Source organism: Fundulus heteroclitus, chromosome 1 (assembly GCF_011125445.2).
Source record: "Fundulus heteroclitus isolate FHET01 chromosome 1, MU-UCD_Fhet_4.1, whole genome shotgun sequence".
NCBI classification, from domain to species: Eukaryota; Metazoa; Chordata; class Actinopteri; order Cyprinodontiformes; family Fundulidae; genus Fundulus; species Fundulus heteroclitus.
Window position 1 is genome coordinate 31,450,414 of NC_046361.1, and position 20,402 is coordinate 31,470,815.

The 20,402-nt window shown below is 44.8% G+C and overlaps 2 protein-coding genes across 4 annotated transcripts in view; both read left to right on the forward strand.

Moving 5' to 3' along the window:
• The window catches only part of prickle3 (prickle homolog 3), a 40,795-nt gene extending 36,321 nt beyond the window's left edge, over positions 1-4,474 (forward strand). The window contains exons 9-12 of one of the 2 annotated variants that reach the window (XM_021323102.2): positions 352-681; positions 762-1,052; positions 3,344-3,709; positions 3,787-4,474. In XM_021323102.2, coding sequence (XP_021178777.2) covers positions 352-681; positions 762-1,052; positions 3,344-3,709; positions 3,787-4,247 — 1,448 coding nt within the window. In that variant the 3' untranslated portion in view covers positions 4,248-4,474. Of the gene's footprint in view, positions 1-351; positions 682-761; positions 1,053-3,325; positions 3,710-3,786 lie in introns of both variants that reach the window. The other variant, XM_036140886.1, reaches the window with a different exon arrangement.
• A 7,212-nt stretch (positions 4,475-11,686) lies between these two features.
• Positions 11,687-17,262, forward strand: fam110a (family with sequence similarity 110 member A). Of its 2 annotated transcripts, XM_021323100.2 has the most exons (3): positions 11,687-11,872; positions 12,246-12,307; positions 15,566-17,262. In XM_021323100.2, exon 3 carries the CDS (start codon positions 15,699-15,701, stop codon positions 16,953-16,955), a length of 1,257 nt encoding a protein of 418 aa, XP_021178775.2. In that variant the 5' UTR covers positions 11,687-11,872; positions 12,246-12,307; positions 15,566-15,698; the 3' UTR covers positions 16,956-17,262. The 2 variants fall into 2 exon arrangements, with proteins under 2 accessions (XP_021178775.2, XP_012731108.2); XM_012875654.3 differs by lacking the exon at positions 12,246-12,307.
• Positions 17,263-20,402: the final 3,140 nt, after the last annotated feature.

The window sequence follows — 20,402 nt, forward strand, 5'->3', positions numbered from 1 at the left end:
CAGTGAGACAGGAAGTCTAATCATCTTAGTTTTTTTAAATGGTGCCGATTTAACCCAAAAACATGATGAAACAGCGCTTTACAACACCACCAAAGAAGAATGGACTTCAGAGTTGTTAATGACTTGTGCTGTATTCTTAAAATTAAGCGTTTTGTATTCATATACCCAGAATGTTGTATACTGGGGACATTTTTAGGCGTAGAAACTGAACATAGAGAACTATTAATGGTGGCATGAGCAGCAGCCTGACTAAAAGTATTTCCTCTGCATGAAAAAGGCTCGTTCTGCTTGAACAATAAAGTAATAATCAATGCTGCAGGTAGTCGCTGATAACCACATGTCCCTCTTCAGGTATTGACCAGGGCCAGATGACGTACGAGGGCCAGCACTGGCACGCGGTGGAGTCGTGCTTCTGCTGCGCCCGCTGTCGCCTGCCTCTCCTCGGCCGGCCCTTCCTCCCTCGCGGCGGGCTCATCTTCTGCTCCCGGTCCTGCTCGCTCGGCGACGATCCCAATAACTCGGACTCGTGCGACTCGGCGCTGCAGAGCAGATCCCCCCATCACAGCAGCAGACGGTGGGGGACACCAGAGAGGCTGCACTGCGGTTCCCCTCTGCAGCCACTAGAGGGCGTCAAACACACTCCAGCGAAGGACTGCATCTACACTGCCGCGGAAAACAGAGGTGAGTGTGAGCGGCTGGGTATTAAAGCAATAGAAGGTGCTTTTTGTTTGTCCGGCGCTTACACGATCTGCTTCCCTCAGGGATTCCCTGCAGCTCTGCGGTTCAGAATGCCGGCCATCCTCACACAAGAGGCTCGTACTCGCCTCTTCCCCACATTCATCTGGGAAACGGCCTAGGACCGTCCTGGCCCAGCGACGTCCCACATTACAGTCTGATACCAGGGGAGAGCCGCGTCAAACCCCCAGGCACTGGTTTTCAGTTGCAGGGAGAGCTGAATGGAAAAACCAGACTAACTGGTCGCAATTCAAAAGGAACCTCCACCAACAAAGACTGCAAGAACTGGGTGGAAAAGACGAATCAGGCAATGCAAGGTAAACAGAAACCCCTACAGTCGCGTTAAAGAGTATTTGACCGCTTCCCAGGAGCTGCTGGCCTGCCAATAATTAGCTCTTCCTGCATCCAGGAGGTCATAAAAGAAGCCAGGACAGAAGTACTTTGATTATATCTGAGGAGACACTCAAGTCTAGGCTGAACTTATAGGTTTAGGTAGTTTAGCCTCGTGTGACTGAATCAACAATAGATTGGGCAAATATAGCTGGGGCTGCCTGGATGACTGGCTGTAATCGGTGGAACCCTGAAAATCCTGCAGGAGGGACGTCCAGCCGTCCTGACGTAACGATCAAACACACAGCAGGGCGATGACTCAAAGCAGACCAACAAATCCGCCTCTGAATGACTTAAAAAACACGCTTCTGTAGTGACCAGGTCGAAGTCCAAACTTGAACCTGATTGAGGTGCGATGGCAGGGGAGTCGTGGCTGAGTGGTTCGAGCAGCGCACTTGCAGTCAGAGAAGGATGCAAGTACCCGGTTTGATCCCAGTGCCGGCACTCTGGGTCCCTGAGCAAGACCCTTAATCCCTGATTGCTCCCCGGGCGCCGCACATGGCAGCCCACTGCTCCCCAAGGGTGATGGGTTAAAAGCAGAGAACACATTTCGTTGTAATGTATGTTTGAATGACCATGGACCGCGGAACGGGTAGGGCCAGTAGGGCCGCGGCCCTACCTACTTTTGATGATCAAACATGTAAAATAATATATATAAATAAAATTAAAATATTCAATAGCTATTTTTTTCAAATGCACAGTAGTCTATGGCAGCAGCATCATTCTCCAATAAGAAAGCGATAAATCATCCCATCTAAAAATGTATTGGCCGATTGTGTCATGTGATGTAAACAAAAGTTTTCCCACCTCTGCGCTGCTTATGACCGCTACTTCGTTAGCTTCGTTAGCTTAGTTAACTGTGTCCACTGCAAGTGCTGAGAGGTGTTTCTCGTCCCTCCGTCGTATCAAGACCTATCTGAGATCAACAATGACCCAGAAAAGACTAAATAGCTTGATGTGTGCCCACACACACACACACACACAGGGATCTTTTGACCACAGTGGATGCTTTGAGGATAGCCAGGGACTTCATCCAGCATAATGGCAGACGGAGACATTTTTTCGGGAATATTTAGAGCAGGGGGGAGTTTGACTTTTCTTTTTAAAGTATTTTTATTCTGTAAATATTGTGTTAGTTGTAAAATAATGATTGTAAGTGGAAATAATGTAATCTAATGTAGAACAGATTACTAGATCAATGTGTGCTTCTGTGCTTTTTTGTTTCTCTTGTTGTGTCTCTGTTCTGTCTTCTGTAACCCCAGTCGGTCGAGGCAGATGACCGTTCATACTGAGCCCGGTTCTGCCGGAGGTTTTTTTTCCCCGTTAATGGGTGGTTTTTCTTCCCACTGTCGCTTCATGCTTGCTCAGTATGAGGGATTGCAGCAAAGCCATGTACAATGCAGACGACTCTCCCTGTGGCTCTACGGTTCCCCAGGAGTGAATGCTGCTTGTCGGGACTTTGATGCAATCAACTGGTTTCCTTATATAGGACATTTTTGACCAATCTGTATAATCTGACCCAATCTGTATAATATGATTGAACTTGACTTTGTAAAGTGCCTTGAGATGACATGTTTCATGATTTGGCGCTATATAAATAAAATTGAATTGAATTGAATTGAATAAATCCGGGGCGTGTGTGCTGGAACGTCAGAAAAAAAGTTAAATAAAAATTCGGTGCCGATTTTAATTATAACATGACAGACACATTTATTATGCTCAGGGACCACAGCCTATGAGAAAGCAATAAATTCTGGTGTCTAAAAATGGCTTGTCTTGTGTCATGTGACGCAAATCAGTTGCGTGATCAAGGGGATGCTGGTGTTTTATGTGTATGCGGGCGCGTGCGTATGTGATGGGTAGTGGTATTAGGAGTATTGCCTGATGGGCCCGACCAATTTGAAATGCGTTCCGCGGTCCATGTCAATTACAATAAAGATGATATTACTATTACTATTATTAGGATCTTAACCTGGCTGTTCAAGCATAAGATGTTCTTCCCTTAGTAAATGAAAGCATCATTTGAAAGCTGCCTTTTGTTTGACCTGAAACATTTAAGTCTGGAAAAAAAGTTAAAACAGGAAACCTGTAAGGGGGGCTAGAACATTTTCACCTCACTCTGCATGATTTGCTGTTTTTTTTTTTTTTTTTTAAAGTAAAGTGATAACATTTCTTTGCTTTTGTTCTTTCTCCTAATTAGTCCTTGTTTTCTCCTCAGACACGCCTCCCCCTTCATCAAACAGCTCCCCCATCCTCCCGCCTCCTCTGCCAGCTAAGTCCCGGGACCTGATGCTGCAGGACGCCGGCCCTCAGACCCCCTCCCACCTGAAGGACCGGCCCCCTGACTCTCCTCCGCCGCTCACACGCAGCGGTCAAGCTAGAGTCAGCTTCAGGGAGCCAATCAGCAGCAGCTACTCCGTAGAGGACGACGAGGAGGACGACGAAGACGAGGAGGGGAGGCTTCAAGTCGGTGTGGGAAACCGGCAGGGTGGTGGTGATGATGATGATGATGATGCTGAGGAAGGGGGTTTTGGAAGCAGGCTGCTTCTCCAGAAAGGCATCCCACCACAGATGGATCTACTGGGTAAGTAATGCCGTGTGTTCAGTGAGTCAACCTGCTTCTGCTTCTCTGGCTCATCTTCACCTTTTGTCCCCCATCAGATGGTTCTTCATACCATCAGCGTCACCTGCGGCGCGGGCCGGGTCGCTCCCGTACCTCCTCCGACCCCGTCCTCCATTCGGGCTCAGACAGGCGCCTCAGAGGCTCTCGGCCCGAAAGGCCCTGGCTGGACACTCTGGACCCGAGGGGTGAGAAAGAGCGAGACGGACGCAGCTCCTGCAGCGTCCCCTCCCTGAGCCTCCAGCACGGACCCTACAAGCACGAGGACTCCTGCTCCACCTGCTCCTCCTCCTCCGAGTCGGAGGAGGAGGGCTTCTTCCTGGGGCAGAGGATCCCGCTGCCGCCGCAGCTCCGGCAGCAGCCGCCCGAGGACGGCCGGGCCAGGAGGACGGAGCGGGGACTGGAGGGGGAGAGAGAGCGGGGCCTGAGAGGCAGCATAAGGAGGAGAAGAGCTCTGAGTCAGAGCGCAAAGGACAAAGACAAAAACTGCGCCGTCTCCTGAGTGCTAGCATCTGGAAAGCCCAACAGATGTTCAGGAATGGTTGGAACCAGAGGTGTTGAGCATTATCGCTCCGGTTTCTGACGTAGTGTCAACCCTCGGCCTCCGAAGACATTTATGTTGACGCTGCTGGTCGTTATGTGAGGTGGAGATGTTTTACGTACGGTGCAAAAGCCTTTAAATAAATTCATCTTTTATGGAAGCGCAACGACATTAAACTAAAGAAAGATTTTTAATTTGTTAATCCTTGTTTTGAATAAACTCCCCAGTCATTGTTAAACCCAGTCTGCCGACAGGACAGCTCAGTGTTGACAGTGACACGTAAACAGAAAAGGATCTTTGGTTATTCCTCTTTGTACATGTCGTGGTTAAAAATGCCGCCTCGGTCAATAATCGACAAGTGTTGGGTTTAAGATTCCCCTCAGGAGTGATTGGATAACAAACACCTATGCTTTAAATGTCCAGAGGAAAAAAACTAACCTGTGCTTCTAAACAGATAAAACAATATATTGTCTGAGTTGCTTTTGTTTAACTGAATTGTTGGTGTTTTCAGCCGGGAGTGATGGTAAGAAGTCTCTGTTTGTGATTTCCTAGCTGGAAAGTAAGGCGTAGCTCCAAATTCCATTTTTTTCTGCAGGATTTAGGCCTGGGGACTGTGATGGTCATGGCAGAAGGTGGTTTGGACCCTTTCAAAGCTCAGCGACGACCCATATTCACTTTTCTGGCACAGGCCACTAGATATTTATTTCTTTTTACTTAAAATGTCCCCTCATTTCAAAGAGTTTACGATGTCAGGAACTCCAACGTGGTTCCAGGACCCTTTGGTAGAGAAACAGGCCCACAGCATCACAGGTCCCCTGCTGTACGTACCAGTAGCCGTGAGTTGTGTCACACTTTGACATTAAGATATTTCCACATGTTTGGGTTTGTGAGGCTATAACAGATGAGCCTTTTTCCTAACCTGACTCTAGCCAGATTGATATCGCTCCGCCTAGCTTCACTCACATCCATCTGGGACATCTCCCATAGAGAGTGATTTCTCCAACCAATTTTATTGTCCAGCCAATCAGGACGCAGGGCTGGAGTTTCATAGATGTGACGTAGTGGAGAAGCGACCGTGAGACGGATTCAGACAATGGCGGCTCGCATCGAGGAAGCAAGCGTTAACATTGATGCTGCTATTTCTTCCGTGTTGTCCAATCTACCTAATATTGTTTCATTAAAAGAACATCAGAGAACGCCTCTGAAGGCTTTTGTTGGTGGAAACCATGTTTTCGCCCTTCTCCCGACCGGATTTGGCAAGTTTTGCCTTCCGTGGCGGAGCGGTTAGCGCAAACCATGTTAGGAGGCCTTTAGTCCTCGACGCGGTCGGCCCGGGATCGACTCCGACCCGCGGCGCTTTGCCGCCTGTCTTCCCCCCTCTTCCTGTCAGCTCACTGTCAATAAAACGTGTGCCACTAGAGCCGCAAACACATTTAAAAAATAAAAAAGTTTAGTTTTATCCTGCGTCACTCTCATCAGCGTCACGGGTTAGCTTTGGTGTGAGTAGTTGAAATAGCACGTTGATAAAGATGACAGACAAGTGGCTTATCCAATCATATGCAAGGATTTTTGATAAGGCCCAGCCTTCAATAAAGGCAATTCCTATGGAGAGGTCCCAGATGGATGTGAGTGGAGCTAGGCGGAGAGAAATACATCTGGCTAGGGTCAGGTTATATTTTTCCTGCATCACATCCTATTTTAGGCCCCAAGGGAAACAAAAGGTCATGGATTTCCCACAAAGTGAAAACCTATTTAAAGGGATTGTTGGGGATAAGGAGAATTTAGTTGTTTCTAAACACAGGACGTTTGCACATCCATAATTAAAACCCATAATTTTTCTATTTTCTTTTGTGCGACATCAGATGCTAATGCAATAACTGATGAATTTATTTTCACCCACAGCCAAGTAGAAGTGGACCGATGCATCAGCCGGCCAATACTTTGTTCTGATCCCCAGCTGTGGGGGGGCGGCCATCCCTGTGCGTGTGTTTGTTCCCGTGGAGAATCAGAAACATCACTAATCACTACGCATAGAGCATCTAACTTTACGTAAAATAATCTCCATACGCTGCAGCGGTGGTCAGTGAACCTAAAGAAGCTCTTTTCTCGCTGTGACGCGTTCATTGAGTGCGAGCAAAGCTCTGCCGTATATTATTAGCTGGTTTAAACGCAGGTTTTGGGACTTGTGTGACGTTTGTTATCATTGTAATATTTTTATTATGTAAATGGAGGAAGAAAAAGCAATATCTGCTTAAAAAATCTGCCCTAAAAAAAAGATCTGCAGCAAATATCAGGTTGTCGGCTAGACTGGCGTCAAAATAATCGGCATAAGCCTTAAAACAAAAAGAACCTGCACCGGTCGATCTCTGCTCCCAGAGGGTCAAGGCAAAAACTCCAGCTTCAAGTACTGGGAAACAACTTACAACTTAACACTTCTTTACAGATCGGCAGATAAATGTGAAAGAAACGTGAGCTGTGGACGTGACGTGGTCGTTACAAAGACGTGGGACGCGTCTGAGCCGCAGGGTTACTGCTCTTTAATGTTACTTTTATCAAGCAAAGATTCAGCAGCGTCTGAACCGTGCAAAGCTGTTAGAAAACGTGTTACCTTGGTAAACGTGATGAAACACTGCAAAAACGGATCTAAAAATAAGTAAAATGTTCTTAAAGTAAGTGTTTGTCCTTGATGTGAGCAGGTAAATAAGATTATTTGCCAATGGAATTAGTTTTCTGACCCCTAAAATAAGGTAATTAGACATCCTGCACTTGAAATAAGCTGATGAAGATGAGTCGTTCCTATTTTAAATGCAAAAATCTTATTCCACTGGCAAATAGTCTGATTTACCTGGTCAAATAAAGGACAAATACCCTCATTTAAAGGAAGATTTTCTTATTTTAAGTTCCGTTTTTGCAGTGCACTAAGTTATTTTCAAGATATTTCCTATTCTTATTGCATTCATACAAAAATATCTTTGTCACTCTTCTATAACTTTAACATAAACCAGTCTCACCCTAATGCTTGCACTTTCTGCGAGGCATTTTTATCTCTAAGTTCACACAGTGACAGAGAGAGAAATCATGGGTAAGTTTTCGATCCTAAATGAGGCCTTTCCTCAGCAGTGTGTTCTCTGTTTTCATGCTGCACGCAGCGTGAGTCAGCCAACAGGAAGGCAAAGGCAGTGAGTCACCTTACAGAGATATCCTCCTGCTGGTTTGCATTTAAAATACCACCGCGTCTACCTGACGTGTGTCCCGCTGGCAAAATACCAAAGATTGCACATTTCTTGAAGAAGGTCCTCAAAAATGTGCTGTCTGAAGAACAGATTAATGACAGAAACCCACTTGTTTTTCTACGGACCGTTTAAACAAGCCTCAGCGGGGAATGCGCAGTTCGGATTATCAGTCACATGCTTACATACAGAAATTCTTCCTGGAGTGCCAGGAAATATGGAGTGCCAACATTATTTCACACTTGTAGCAACAAAGCCAACAAGAAGTCCCATGAAGAAACTTAAAAAGTCTCTAGTCTGCAGTTAAACGTTTATTTATTTTTATATCCACTGTGTAGATCGCTGTTCATGGTATAAAGTAAAGTGAAAGATAATGTTGACACCCAGCTGTTTTCCTCTGTATGATCTGATGTGATTAAATTTGACTAAAACATTTGTGTTAGTGTGTATTTTTGATACTCAACACATTGAATTCTAGGAACTGCCAGCAAGACATGAATAAAACTAAGGGAATCAATTGAAAAGTACAATCAGAATTAACTATTTTTCATCCATTGTGCAAAGGAACTCAGAAATTGTCCAACTTTTTCACATTTTGTCCCACGACAACACAAAGTTCAATGAATTTCATTAAGATTTAAACGCGACTTGCATAACAGTAAAGTGGAAAGAAAAGAAAAAACATAGAAAAAAAATTACTACAAACATGATCTGAAGAGAAAAAGACTTTTTAATTCAGCCCCCTGAGGAGATATTTAACAGAACCACCTTTTGCTGCCATAACTGGAGCAAGTCCTCTAGAGATGTCTCTACGAGCTTTGCACAGACGGGAGATTCATTTTTCTCATGGAAAAGCTCCGGTTGGATGGAGACCATCAGTATATTAGCTTCATCCATCTTCCTCTCGACTCTGACTGACTTCCTTCACTGCAAAAACAGAACTAAAAATAAGTAAAATTTTCTTAAAATTAGTGTATCTGTCCTTGATTTGAGCAGGTAAAGAAGATGGTCTGCCAATGGAATAAGATTTTTGCACTTAAAATAGGAACAACTCAACGCCATCGTCTTATTTCAAGTACAGTATGTCAAATTATCTTATTTTAGGGGTCAAAATACTAATTTCATTGGCAGATAATATAATTTACCTGTTCAAATCAAGGACAAAAACACACATTTTAAGAATATTTTACTTATTTTAAGGTCAGTTTTTGCAGTGTTGTTCCTGATGAGGAAAAGCAGCCCGAAATGATGTGGTAAACCTCTCCACATCCTTCTCCCTGACCTGTCTGGGCTGCTCCTTGGTCTCTATGATGCTGTTTGTTCACCGATGTTCTCTAGCAAACCTCTTAGGCCTTCAGAGATCAGCTGTATTCATACTGAGTTTAGATGGACACAGATGGAATCTATCTACACTTAGACTTAGACAACTTTACTTGTAATTTTGTATGTACAGAGTGCATATGAAATTTTGTTGCAAACAGCTTTTGAATTATAGTATAAAGTGCAGCAGTGATTAAAAAGTAAACAATTGAAATGTAAACAATGCAGGAGAAAGAAACAATGTGCGTTCACAGTGTACAGGAGAATATTTAAACCATTTGTATGTGCAAAAAATTATGGTGCAAAAGGCATTTGTGCAACAATGCGGGCAAATGTGGGAATGTGGTGCAGAGTCCAGTTTATAGTTCAGCAGTTCAACAGTCTGATGGCAACGGGGAAAAAGCTTTTGCAGAACCTGGTGGTCCTGCAGCGGATGCTGCGGAACCTCTTCCCAGTGGGCAGCGGGGAGAACAGTCCATGGTGGGGGTGTGAGGGGTTCCTGATGATGTTACGGGCTCGGGACACGCAGCGCTGTGATGACAGGTCCTTAATGGAGGGAAGAGGAGCCCCGATGATCCCTTCTGCTGTCCTCACCACTCTCCTCACCTTCTTCCAGTCGGAGGCACTGCAGCCTCCACACCACACAGAGAGACGGCTGGTCAGAATGCCCTCTATGGTGCTTCTGTAGAAGGTCGTGAGGATCATCCTCCTCAGGAAGTACAGTCATTTTTGTGCCTTCTTCACCAGTGACGTGATGTTCACAGACCAGGTGAGGTTGTCCGTGATGTGCACCCCCAGGAACTTGGTGCTGCTGACCACCTCCACAGCTGAGTTGTTGATGAGCAGTGGAGCGTGGTGAGGCTGGTTCTTCCTGAAGTCGACGATGATCTCCTTCGTCTTCTCCACGTTCAGGATCAGGCTGTTTTGTACCAGCCCACCAGCTGCTCCACCTCCTCTTTGTAGTCCTGGTCGTTGTCGTCTCTGATCAGGCCCACCACCGTCGTGTCGTCTGCAAACTTCACAATGTGACTGGTGGTGAACCTGGGGACGCAGTCGTGTGTCATCAGGGTAAACAGCAGGGGCTCAGGACGCAGCCCTGAGGGGAGCCCATGCTGAGGGTGATGACATCAGAGGTTATGGGTTAGAAAAAACAAATTTGTAAGTACAATAAACTTACAAATGTCTGTTAATAGTTAAAACAACTGGCCCGGGGACAGTTGCAACATTGCTTGGGGGGATGGTTGCAACATGTTACAAATACAATATATCTCACTGTTAATAAATTATTTTTTTTACTATACATTGTATCAGTTTTGTTAAAACATATGTTAGAATATTATTGCTGTGTTACCAGCTTTGGTCAGATGATTATAAATATGTGCCTAGATGAGTAGGCCTTATATGCAGATGACAAAGATTGGTGTCGGCTTTCAGTGACATAGGAAAAACGGAACAACTTGTGTGCATATCAACTTTTATTTTGTCAATTGTTGGTACATGCATTCGTTATTATTATATTTGTTTTTATATAATTAGACCATTCACTCCATCGTCCTCAGCACCTAAACACACGGTTGTAAAAGGCATAGACACAGACAAATGCATGCACACACAAACCTGTTCCTGATCTAACCTGATGTGTTATATTTAAGAAAAACACCAATGAAAAGATGCTAAAAAAATTGTGTTATGTGGTCTGTTTTATGACTTCCTGTCAGGCACAATAAAACTAGGTGATCTCGACACATTCTAACCACATTAGATAAAAGTAACCTTGTCTCTTGTTTAAACAATAAAGGTTTGAATTAAATAACAAAAACAGAGACAATAATATAACAAAAAAAACTGAAACAAAAAAATACTTTTATACCCTAAAAACAGTGTTTTCCCAATAAATCTTAGAGGAGCTCTCGAATCTGCTTGCTTTTTCTCTGCTGTATGAGTGTCATCACTCTAACCTATTTCTGATCAGAGAACAATTCCCTAAATAAAATCTTATTTTATTTAGGAGTGTCAGAGTAAAGGGCTGAATTTCCCTTCCTTCCTTTAATTTGTGTTGGTCAATCACACGTTATCCCAGAAAAATACCTTAAGGTATTTTTATTGTAATGTGATAAAATACTTCCTGGTGGCATTTTCAAAGAACTGGATGTGGGTGAGCAGCTGCATTGTTTTGAATTAGTTTCCACAGAGTTTCCTGCTAACTAACAAACCTCAAAACAAAATAAGTTATTCTAGTTGTAGCTTTAGAAAAGTTGGGCAAAACTATTTTTCATCAGAAACCCCCAAAGATATTCCTCGCTTGTTTCTTATTATGAATAGCAAACAACTAAGTACTGTGTTTTATGCTTTCTGTATGTTTGTTCAAATGTTTACTTATCTTATTCCTTTGTTACTGTAATGTTTTTCTTTTCCTATGTAATATTTCCCTCTGTAATGTTTTTCTGTTCATGTACAGCACTTTGTATCGTGTTGTTGCTGAGAAGTGTTATATAAATAAACTGGCCTTGCCTCAAAGCCACTTTATCAGTAGTAATAATTATTAATCGTGTGTGTCGTACAGTTCAGACCGAAGCTTGTCTAAAGTCTGAAAGGCATCAAAATCTGCTCGTTGCATTAAAACAATCCGATCGTAATAAACACTTTTTGTACATTTATGTTACATTTAATCAAATAATCTTGCCAGCGGCAAACTTTTATGGCTGTTAGCTCTGCTCTTTATGCGAAGCACCAACCCTCTTCCAGTAAATTAGGAGTTTATCTTCTCACTCAGATCGCAGAAACGACGATAGAGTCACGTGACCCGAGCCTCCTCGGTTTATTTCCTTGTTGGAGCCTGATTGGTCCAGCCGGCCGGGGGTGGGCGGGGCCTCGGCCAGCACACGAGTTGTCAAACAGGTTTGTGTTGTTGCGCTCGTAAACGGTCGTTTCACACGCATTTATGCGGGAGCGCAGCGTCCTGCGTCCGCTTGTCCTCAGCAGAGACCCCCCCCCCGGCAGCCGGGAACCAGGAGCTCCTCTGTACTGACCGCTCAGGTGAGTTTTTAATAAAGACAGAAAAAAAAAAAAAAAAAAAAAAACGAATGAAGAAGAAGAAGCGAGAGAGCAGCCTGAACTTACCTGCTCCCTACTTAAAGGCGACTTAATCTTTCAGGGCAGGACTCCAGCATTTACAGGCCCTGAGGCAGCTCTACCTGAGGGCCATTTTTTTTTTTAAACTGTCGTCTACCTGGCCCTTTGTCCCTTTTCTTTGGACTTCCTGTTTCTCTCCATGTTTGCCTTTTTTTTTTCGTCTCCTATCAGCTCAAAGCACATGTTAGGACTTGACTTAGAAACGTTACATTAGCGGCTCTATTTCTGAGCCAGCCCCAACCCCCCTGACATTCCTTCCTGCTTTGTAACCCACCAGCCTGCCCTGCCGTCCTTGGTTGTGTTCTCTGCTGCCGTCCTGGTCCTGTGCTGCAGAGACAGGTGAGAATCGGGGGCAGACGGTGGGGTTTTCAAGGCTCTCCCTGCAGGATCTTTGGGCTGACGCAGCCTGGAATGGGAAACATGTGGAGAATTTAACCGACGGATGCAGACGGCTCCTGCAGCGTCGCCTGAGCGCACACTTGATCTGTATCAGAAGAAGCAGGCACACACAGGCTCTCCTCCACCTGCTTTGCTTTCTGGATGCTTATAAGAGTGATAAGCTCTGTTGTTGTTTTTTTTTGTTGTTTTTTTTTGGTAGGGTTGTGGTTAGGAGGAGACCGAGGCTACAGGCTGCTTTATATTAAAAAGATGAGGGGTCATTGTTCCCATAGCAGCTGTTGGCTTGTGTGATCTGCCTCCAGACAATAGCTGGCTGACAGCTGTCGCCATGAACCTCCCCATCACCCCTCGAACCCACTCTCAGACGCGTCTCTGGCACTCCTTTCACCGCCTTTCTGCTGACCGTGAACGAAGCGTCAGTTTTATTGTGCCTTTAAAAAAGGAAAAAAAAAGATTGATGACTGTTCAAGGCAGACTTGTGCCAGCAGCCAATGAACTTGGGTCAGGGTTGCCCCCTCGTTTGCATTTTTCCCTGCTACGGACACACATTTAAGGGTGTTTTTATTTGGGTTTTATAGGATGGGTGGCAGCGTGATGCTGTTGGGATGCTATTTTTATTCAGCAGGAACCGGGAAGATGGACATAGCTGAGAGAAAGTCCGAAGAACTTTGGTTTATAGATTGGCAAAGGCCATGTGGGGGGGAGGCTGCAGACGTGCAGAAGAAGGTGCTCTGGGAAAAGGAATGTGTCTCGGAGGACTACTTGCACTGCATGTCAATGTGAACGCGCCGTCTCCAACGCTGAAACACGGCGGTGGTGCGATCATGCTGTGGGGGATGAGAAACAGGGAAGTAGAAATCCTGAGACTGGAGCGGCGTTTCATCCCCCAGAAGGACGACAACGGATGGTTTACGTTAAAGCGCATTCACGTTACAATGGTCTAGTCAAAGTCCAGATCTAAACGGCTAATGAGAATCTGTGAAAAGACTCGAACGTTGCCATCCAAAGACACTGTGCGTGAAATCAAGGCTCAGCGATCCTTATCGTCGTTATGAGACCATGACGGCATTTTGTCGAGACATGCGGCTCAGAATGCACACATAGAAAGATTACTGACACTTATAAAAGAAAAATAGGCATCCTTAGAGGACACACATACAAATATAAAATACTGTCAGGAGAATAATAAATAATAAACTCAAATTGTAAAAAAAGTGAACAGAAGTTATAAACGTCCTTGGAAGGAAGTTACATACATGGAGGTGCAGCCTGTAGTATTTCTGTAAAGTGCGGCTTTAAACAGGGCTCGTGGTCTATTTGATTGTCAGCAGTGATGTTTGTGTGTGTCTGATCCTGTTTGTTGTGTGTGAGTGAAGGTTAGCGTGTCTGATTACAGTGGGACGGTTGCCTTCACAGCTTTAGAAAGGAAGCTGCTTTTAGCTCTGTTTGTTTTAGGATTTAATGTTTCTGTATCGTTTCCCTGACAGAAGTGTGACAAACGGTGCGTTATCCGGGTAGGCGGGCTCTGTGGCGACGCCTCTGACATAGCTTGAGGAGTTGTCTTGTCGCTCTAGGGCCGACCAAAGCCGGTAACGCTGTACCACAAAAGATTTGTAACTAACTGCAGCGAATCGTGGTTCTACAAAGTACTGAGCCTGAAATCTTTTTGTTTTTTTTTCTTGCTTCGTGACCTTCAGCATCTCTGTCATCAATATCTACATTGAGTAAGGGCTTTAAAGAAAAGTAAAAATCCAAATAAATCTGAAAGAGTTTGAATGTACAGTGCCTTAAATGTTGTTTCGAAACAAATGCTGCATCCAAGCAGTCCATTCAGATGTGAAATGCCACATATTGAGACTATTGCTCATTATTATTTGAAACCCAGATGTCATTTTGCTTCCTCTGCCTTTTTAGACCTGTACTTGTCTCTGGGCTTTGACTAGGCCGTTCTAACGCACTAGCACACTTTGATATAACGCATTCCCGTGTTTCTCTGGCCGGACGTTTGCGGTCGGCGCGCTGTTTGAGGGTCAACGTCTGCCTCTGTCTCAAGTCTTTTGCAGCCTCTGACAGGTTTTATACCAGGATCTCCCTGTGTTTAGCCCCATCGATCACTCCTCTCCCTGCTGATGAACGGCATCGCCACATCATGATGCTGCCACCACCATGTTACGTCGTAGCGGCGTTAAATTCCCGGCGATCCTCCGCCTTTGCTGCCTGGATTATAGACATAAAAGAAACATTGTTGTTCTCTTCTGTCCAGAGTAGGGCTGAACAATTAATCGCATTTTCAATATAATCGCAATTTTAAAAAAAACGCAATTTCCAAATCGCAGAGTCTGCAATTTTTGGCTATGTAACAATTAGGGAATAAGACGCGTCCATTAGGTGTTGGTAAAATGTTTAAACTGGGTTTGCCTCCACATGGAAGGGAAGACAGTTGCAGCAGTGAGATAATCTAATTTTATTACTTGTTTTAGAGTTTATATAATCATACATAGCATTAAGTACAGGTCAATCAGTTTAATACATAGACTTGTTTGTTGGTTGCACTTTATGTTCCACAAGGATTGATGTCCAAATCAACTAAAAGCTGTTCTCTTGAACAATATTCTGATTAATAGAAACATTAAAAGTTCTTGTTTTAAATAGTCCTCGTTTACAAATGTCTTTATTTAGACACCATTTTTGTTGCTTGTGGTTAACGCAGAGAAAAGTCAAAATTGCAATTTTGGTTGAAATATATCGTAGGCAGAACGCAATCATTTCTGCTCTGAGTTTAGATGCTGTGGGTCTTTAGCAACTAATCTACACAGGGAGGAAACAAAATGATTTGTTGTTTGTATATGTTTAAAAAGACATATAAATAGCATTAAATCGCAATATTAAGAAAAAAAATCGCAATTAGATTATTTTCCAAAATCGTTCAGCCCTAGTCCAGAGCGCCTTCTTCCGCATGTTTGCTTTGTCCTACAGCTTTAAATCAGTCGGTCAGCTAAACTCTGAACAAAATACATTTGAAGTTTGTGGCGGTAACAAAATGTGGAAAGGTTCGAGTCGTGTGAACACTCTAAGGGCCTGAGTGGGTGTGGAGTTTGTACTTCGTCCAAAGGTTCTGGAAAAGGTGTGTTTTTATTGACTTTGTGCGCTAAGAAAGTCCGTCTGTGTACTCAGCTGACTCTCTTCTGCTCTCCGCAGGAAGCTCGAATGTCACGGGGCTAACGTGTTTCCCCGAGGGCGCTGAGGTTACATCTCTTCAAACATGGCAGAAAGAGGATCGCCTAACGACAAAGGCTCAGAGTGAAAAACGGCAAAGCAAAAAGTTTCAAAGATGCCAGTGGAGGCGCTTCAGCATCCGTCAAAGCCGGCGGCGAAGGCTGCTATAGGGGTTTCTCCCCCACGTCTGCGGCCGAAGGGTCCAGTGGGACCGGACTTCTACAGAAGAACGGCAGCAGGCGCCCCGAAGCAGAGTGCCGTGGAGAGACTGGAGGCAGACAAGGCCAAATACGTCAAGAGTCAGGTGGCTCTGACCAAACAGCAGCCCGTCCGAGCTCCTGAGATGAAGAAGCCTCTGCTGAACCCCTGCACCCCCCTTCGTCCCACCAGAAAGACCCCCACGCAGGCAAAGGCAAAACAGGAGGGGGTCCAGCTCGACTTGGAGCACCTCACTAGCCTCATTAGCGACCTGCCCAACGGACCCCAGTCCAAGGGCGCGGCAGGATCTGGGGACGGCACGGCGCCTGATGCCGGTCCTGCTGCACACGGCTGCCAGGACAAGGCTGCCACGCACACGCAGCAGGTAAAGGAGAGGCCGTGCCCACCTCCACGCCCTGACTGGTCCAGCCCAGCCAAAGTCAGGTTAAAAGCGTCCGGGCCCGCCAAGGTGGACAGTCCAGCTCCTCCTGGGGCTCCGGCTGCAGGAACGGTGCGCAGAGTGGACGTCATTCCTCAGGCGGGTCCAGTGAAGGCGTCCCGGAGGCCGCCCCAGTACGTGCGGCAGCCCCTTCAGCCCGTCGCCTTACCCTCCCAGTTCCCTCTGCGTCCTGCTGCTTCCCGCCAACGTCTCCTCATCCAGAAGATAACTCCCGGCTCTCCTCTGAAACCGCCGGTCGCCCCGAAGCCTGAGAACTGGCGCTGCCCTCCAGCTGAACCCTCCGCCCCGGCCTCGCCTGCCTTCGCTCCGCCTCCTTCTCCAGCTATCACCCGGCTGTCCTCGGGCAGCTCCAGGAAGCGGCCCTCTCTCACTCGGTCCAAGTCGGACATGAGCGACCGGTACTCGCGTGCCGACACGGAGCTGGAGCGCTTCTTCAACCTGTGCGGCCTGGAGCCGGCAGACCTGCAGGAGCTGCGAGCTTCCAGCTCAGACATTGTGTCGCTCGCCCGGTTCCGGAGCGTCAGCGCGCCGGGGTCCGAGTGCGCCGGCTCGAAGCGAGGCAGCGCAGACGAGGAGGAGGACGAAGAGGCTGGGAAGGCTGCGGAACGTGTTCCTTACGGCGTTTCTGTCATCGAGAGGAACGCCAGAGTGATCAAATGGCTGTACGGACTGCGCCAGGCCAAGGAGAACACGACGAAGAGCACCAACCTGTAGCAAAGCTGACCTTTTTCTGGATAATTCCTGCACGGCTCAGGTCTAAATCTTAAATTGTCTGAAAGATGATGGTAGTAAAAATGAAGAATTATGTCCGTTTGTAAGGATAAAAAGTCTCCCTTGGTTTGTGGATTCAGAAAGTCGGGGGTGACGTCTTTTGTTTGTGTTTTGTTTTAGTTTTGTTTCTTTTTTGAGAACAGTCGGTTTATTTTGTTGTTGCAGCCATCAGAGAGTGTCTTTAAAGGTGCTTGGAGCGTATTCTGCTGGAATCAAATGCTTGAATAAAAAAGGACTACGTGCAGCCTTGTTTCCTCCCCTGTGTGATGCATTTTTTTAGGGAAACTACTCGAATACCAGCAGCTGTTGACGTAAATAGTGACTATAATCTCCAAAGCTGTCTTTATTCCTTTAGAAAAGACAACCCATATTTGGCCTTTTGCGTTAATGTCCAGCAAAAAAAAAGCTTTCCTCCTTCTAAACTTTTCTATACATGATCAGTTCGATTTAGTTTGTTGATATAGATATAAGTATATTATAGTATAGACTATATAAGTGCCTTCAGACAGCAAATGTCGCCTGGAGGCACTTTACCACCCAAACGGATCCAATGCATCTACAGAAATACAGTCGATTCAATCCAGTCACACGAATTCAACGTCAATTACATGCATTCCACTTTGACTCTTGTTATAAAACAATGCATTCAAGCTCAGTTCATATTCCAGGCGATTTAAGTTTTTTATTGACTTTACAGCAGCCCCTCCTGAGCGAGCCATGCATGCTCGGTGGACGGTTGATTGCATCAGGTTGTTACCCTTCCAGAAACTTCTCGTGCTGAGCGTGCGAGGGCAAGGGGAAAAATTCTCTACAGGAAGACGCCTCCAGCAGAACCGGACTCGGTGCATATCTATATAATAATGGGATTGCTTCTGTGGAAGTAATGCGTGGACATACCTGGTTGGATTTAAGTGTTGAAGATCAGGGTGGCGTATTAAAGTATCGTTGCGTGTTCTTCCTGTTCTCCGTCTTGCAGAGACGGGTCAAAGCTGAAGCGGCTGATTGCAAACAGCCAAGCGCCCGAGGCGGCACAGCTGCCCCCAACCATAATATTTCCACCTCCATGTTTCACAGTTGTTGCGGGGCTGTCACGTTCGCAATGTTTTCACAATATTTCGTCTTCCTCCGGAGGTATTTCCCCATGGAGTTCAGACGTGGCTCTCTTTAAAGCGGACAGGCTTTTCAAGTTTGCTTTGCCTGGCTGCTGCTTTGGTTTTTATTTTCAGTTTAGCCGCCGATAATATTTCAAGGACATTTCCTTTGCTCTGGTTGCAGCTTAATGGTCGTGATGGTCTTCCTCTTTGCTGGCTGTCTTTCTGCTGTTCTGCAGGTCCTGATGAGCTGTCCTTTAAAGCCGACTCTCTCACACACAAACACGGTGATCTGTGGTTTCTGCTGCCAACTACTCCTCTTTTACTTTCACTTCTTTGTCACACACACATCAGCTGAAAGACAGACACATCATAATATCAGGGATTTAGTGGCTTTAGTTGAGCAAATTGAATAATTGTCTTAAATCTATGTTTCAGTATTTTTTTTTGTATTGTTTTTCTTTTTTTTCTCAGCTTTTCTTTTTCTTTTCTTTTTTTCCTTTTTTGTATTTTTCTTTTTTTTCATCACAACAAATTAGCCGGTTAGATCTAAGTATTCACACCCAGTGGGGGTTCTAGACCAAATTTAGCAGGGGGATCAGGGTGGGGCCAATCTTTTTGGGGGGGGATTAACAGGTCAACAGTTTATCGTTTAATATATTAAGTAAGCCAAAGAGCCAATTGTGGCTCTGGAACTGTAGGTTGTAGACCCCTGATCTTTTCTCAATACAGCAGGAGCTTAACGTGAAACAGCTTAATTTTTAATTATTGTTATTTCTTTCTATTTATTTTTTAATTATTTTGTTATTTTATTAAAAACATAAACGAAAAAATAAATAAAACTGATCCAAATGACCAGTCAGTCACGGTATCTTTGTCAGCATTTATCATCCTAAGAAATTTAATATCATGTTTTTAGTACAGGGGCCATAACCGGGGCCAGGAACAGTTCTACAGCCCCTGTTGGCCCCTGTCTAGAACCGCCCCTGTTCGCACCCCTGGTAGATTTGGGAAATAGTACAGGCGTCTCTCCGGAAATGTATTTTTATGGCCTGTTGAAAGTTATTCATGCCGTTTTCAGTCAGTGGAAAAGTCTCTAGTGACTCTAAAGAAATCAAACCCTTCTTATAACTTCTGAGCCTCTTTTTGAATAACCCACAGCTATCTTGATGATTATCTTTGATGCTGTCCTCCGAGGCCATTGGGGTGGAAGGCCTCCTCACTGTCGCCCTAATTTTAAGCTCCGTCCATACGCATCTATCACAGCCAAGTCCAAACTTGTAGAAACATGTTAGTTAAATAAAACATAAACCTGCCAGGGGTATTAACAGTTCTTTTTGGGATTTGGGTTTCATCTTTTTCTCTGCACATTCAATGTGAGCAACACACAATCCCACATGTTGCAACCAGTCTGCGGGGCCTGTGTGTGGGGGCCACATCCGTAAAAGCGCCCACACACTCATGGATGTGTCAGCGTGTGGGCATGAATCCACCAATGTGTCTTGCAGTATGAAAGCTCGGTAAGTGGTGAGCATAGAAGCGGTCCAATTGCAATTCTGGTTCATCCCTTTGATTCAAAAGCCTTTTTTTTTTTTTAACGCTTGAATGATTCATAGGTCAGAGTTATGCGGCTTCAATAAGGGAAACTATTCCTCTGAATGATTTCATGTACTGCATTAAAAATGAGAGAAAACAGACAGTTTTTTTTTACATGAGCTCCAGAGAGCCTGAAGAAATGATGATTAAAAAGTTGTGTAGCTAAAACTGTAATGTCACGTTAGTAATGACTGGTAGGAAGTTGACATTTTAAAAAAACCCTGGATGAAAAATGATGGACTCAACCGTTTTCATCTGGTGATGGAAATTTTCACTAGTTTTCCACAAGAGGTCAGAACAACCCCTACAAACAGCCCTGGAGAGGCTGAAGCATCTAAATCCAGACCCCGTGGCTCTTTGAGTGCTTAGCCGAAAGAAACAACACAGAACCGAGGAATCTTTTCTAAAGTAAAAGTGATTAAGTTGTAAATTTTTCATAGTTTTTGAGATGTCATCATCATTTTTTAGAATTTAAACCACCAAATGACACTAGCGGTACAATGTTTTGTTTAGTTTTTTGTTAGTTTCTTTTCACAAGCCTGCAAACTACTTGTTTCTTTCCCTTCCTTTGATTCTAATAATAATATTTATCTCTTACCGGTAAGAAATTTGACTGTGAAATGGGAGCTTACTGCTCTGAGTGTTCCATAGTTGCTCATATAGGAGATATTGTGAAAATTCCCATTTTTTGTCCTTAAATACG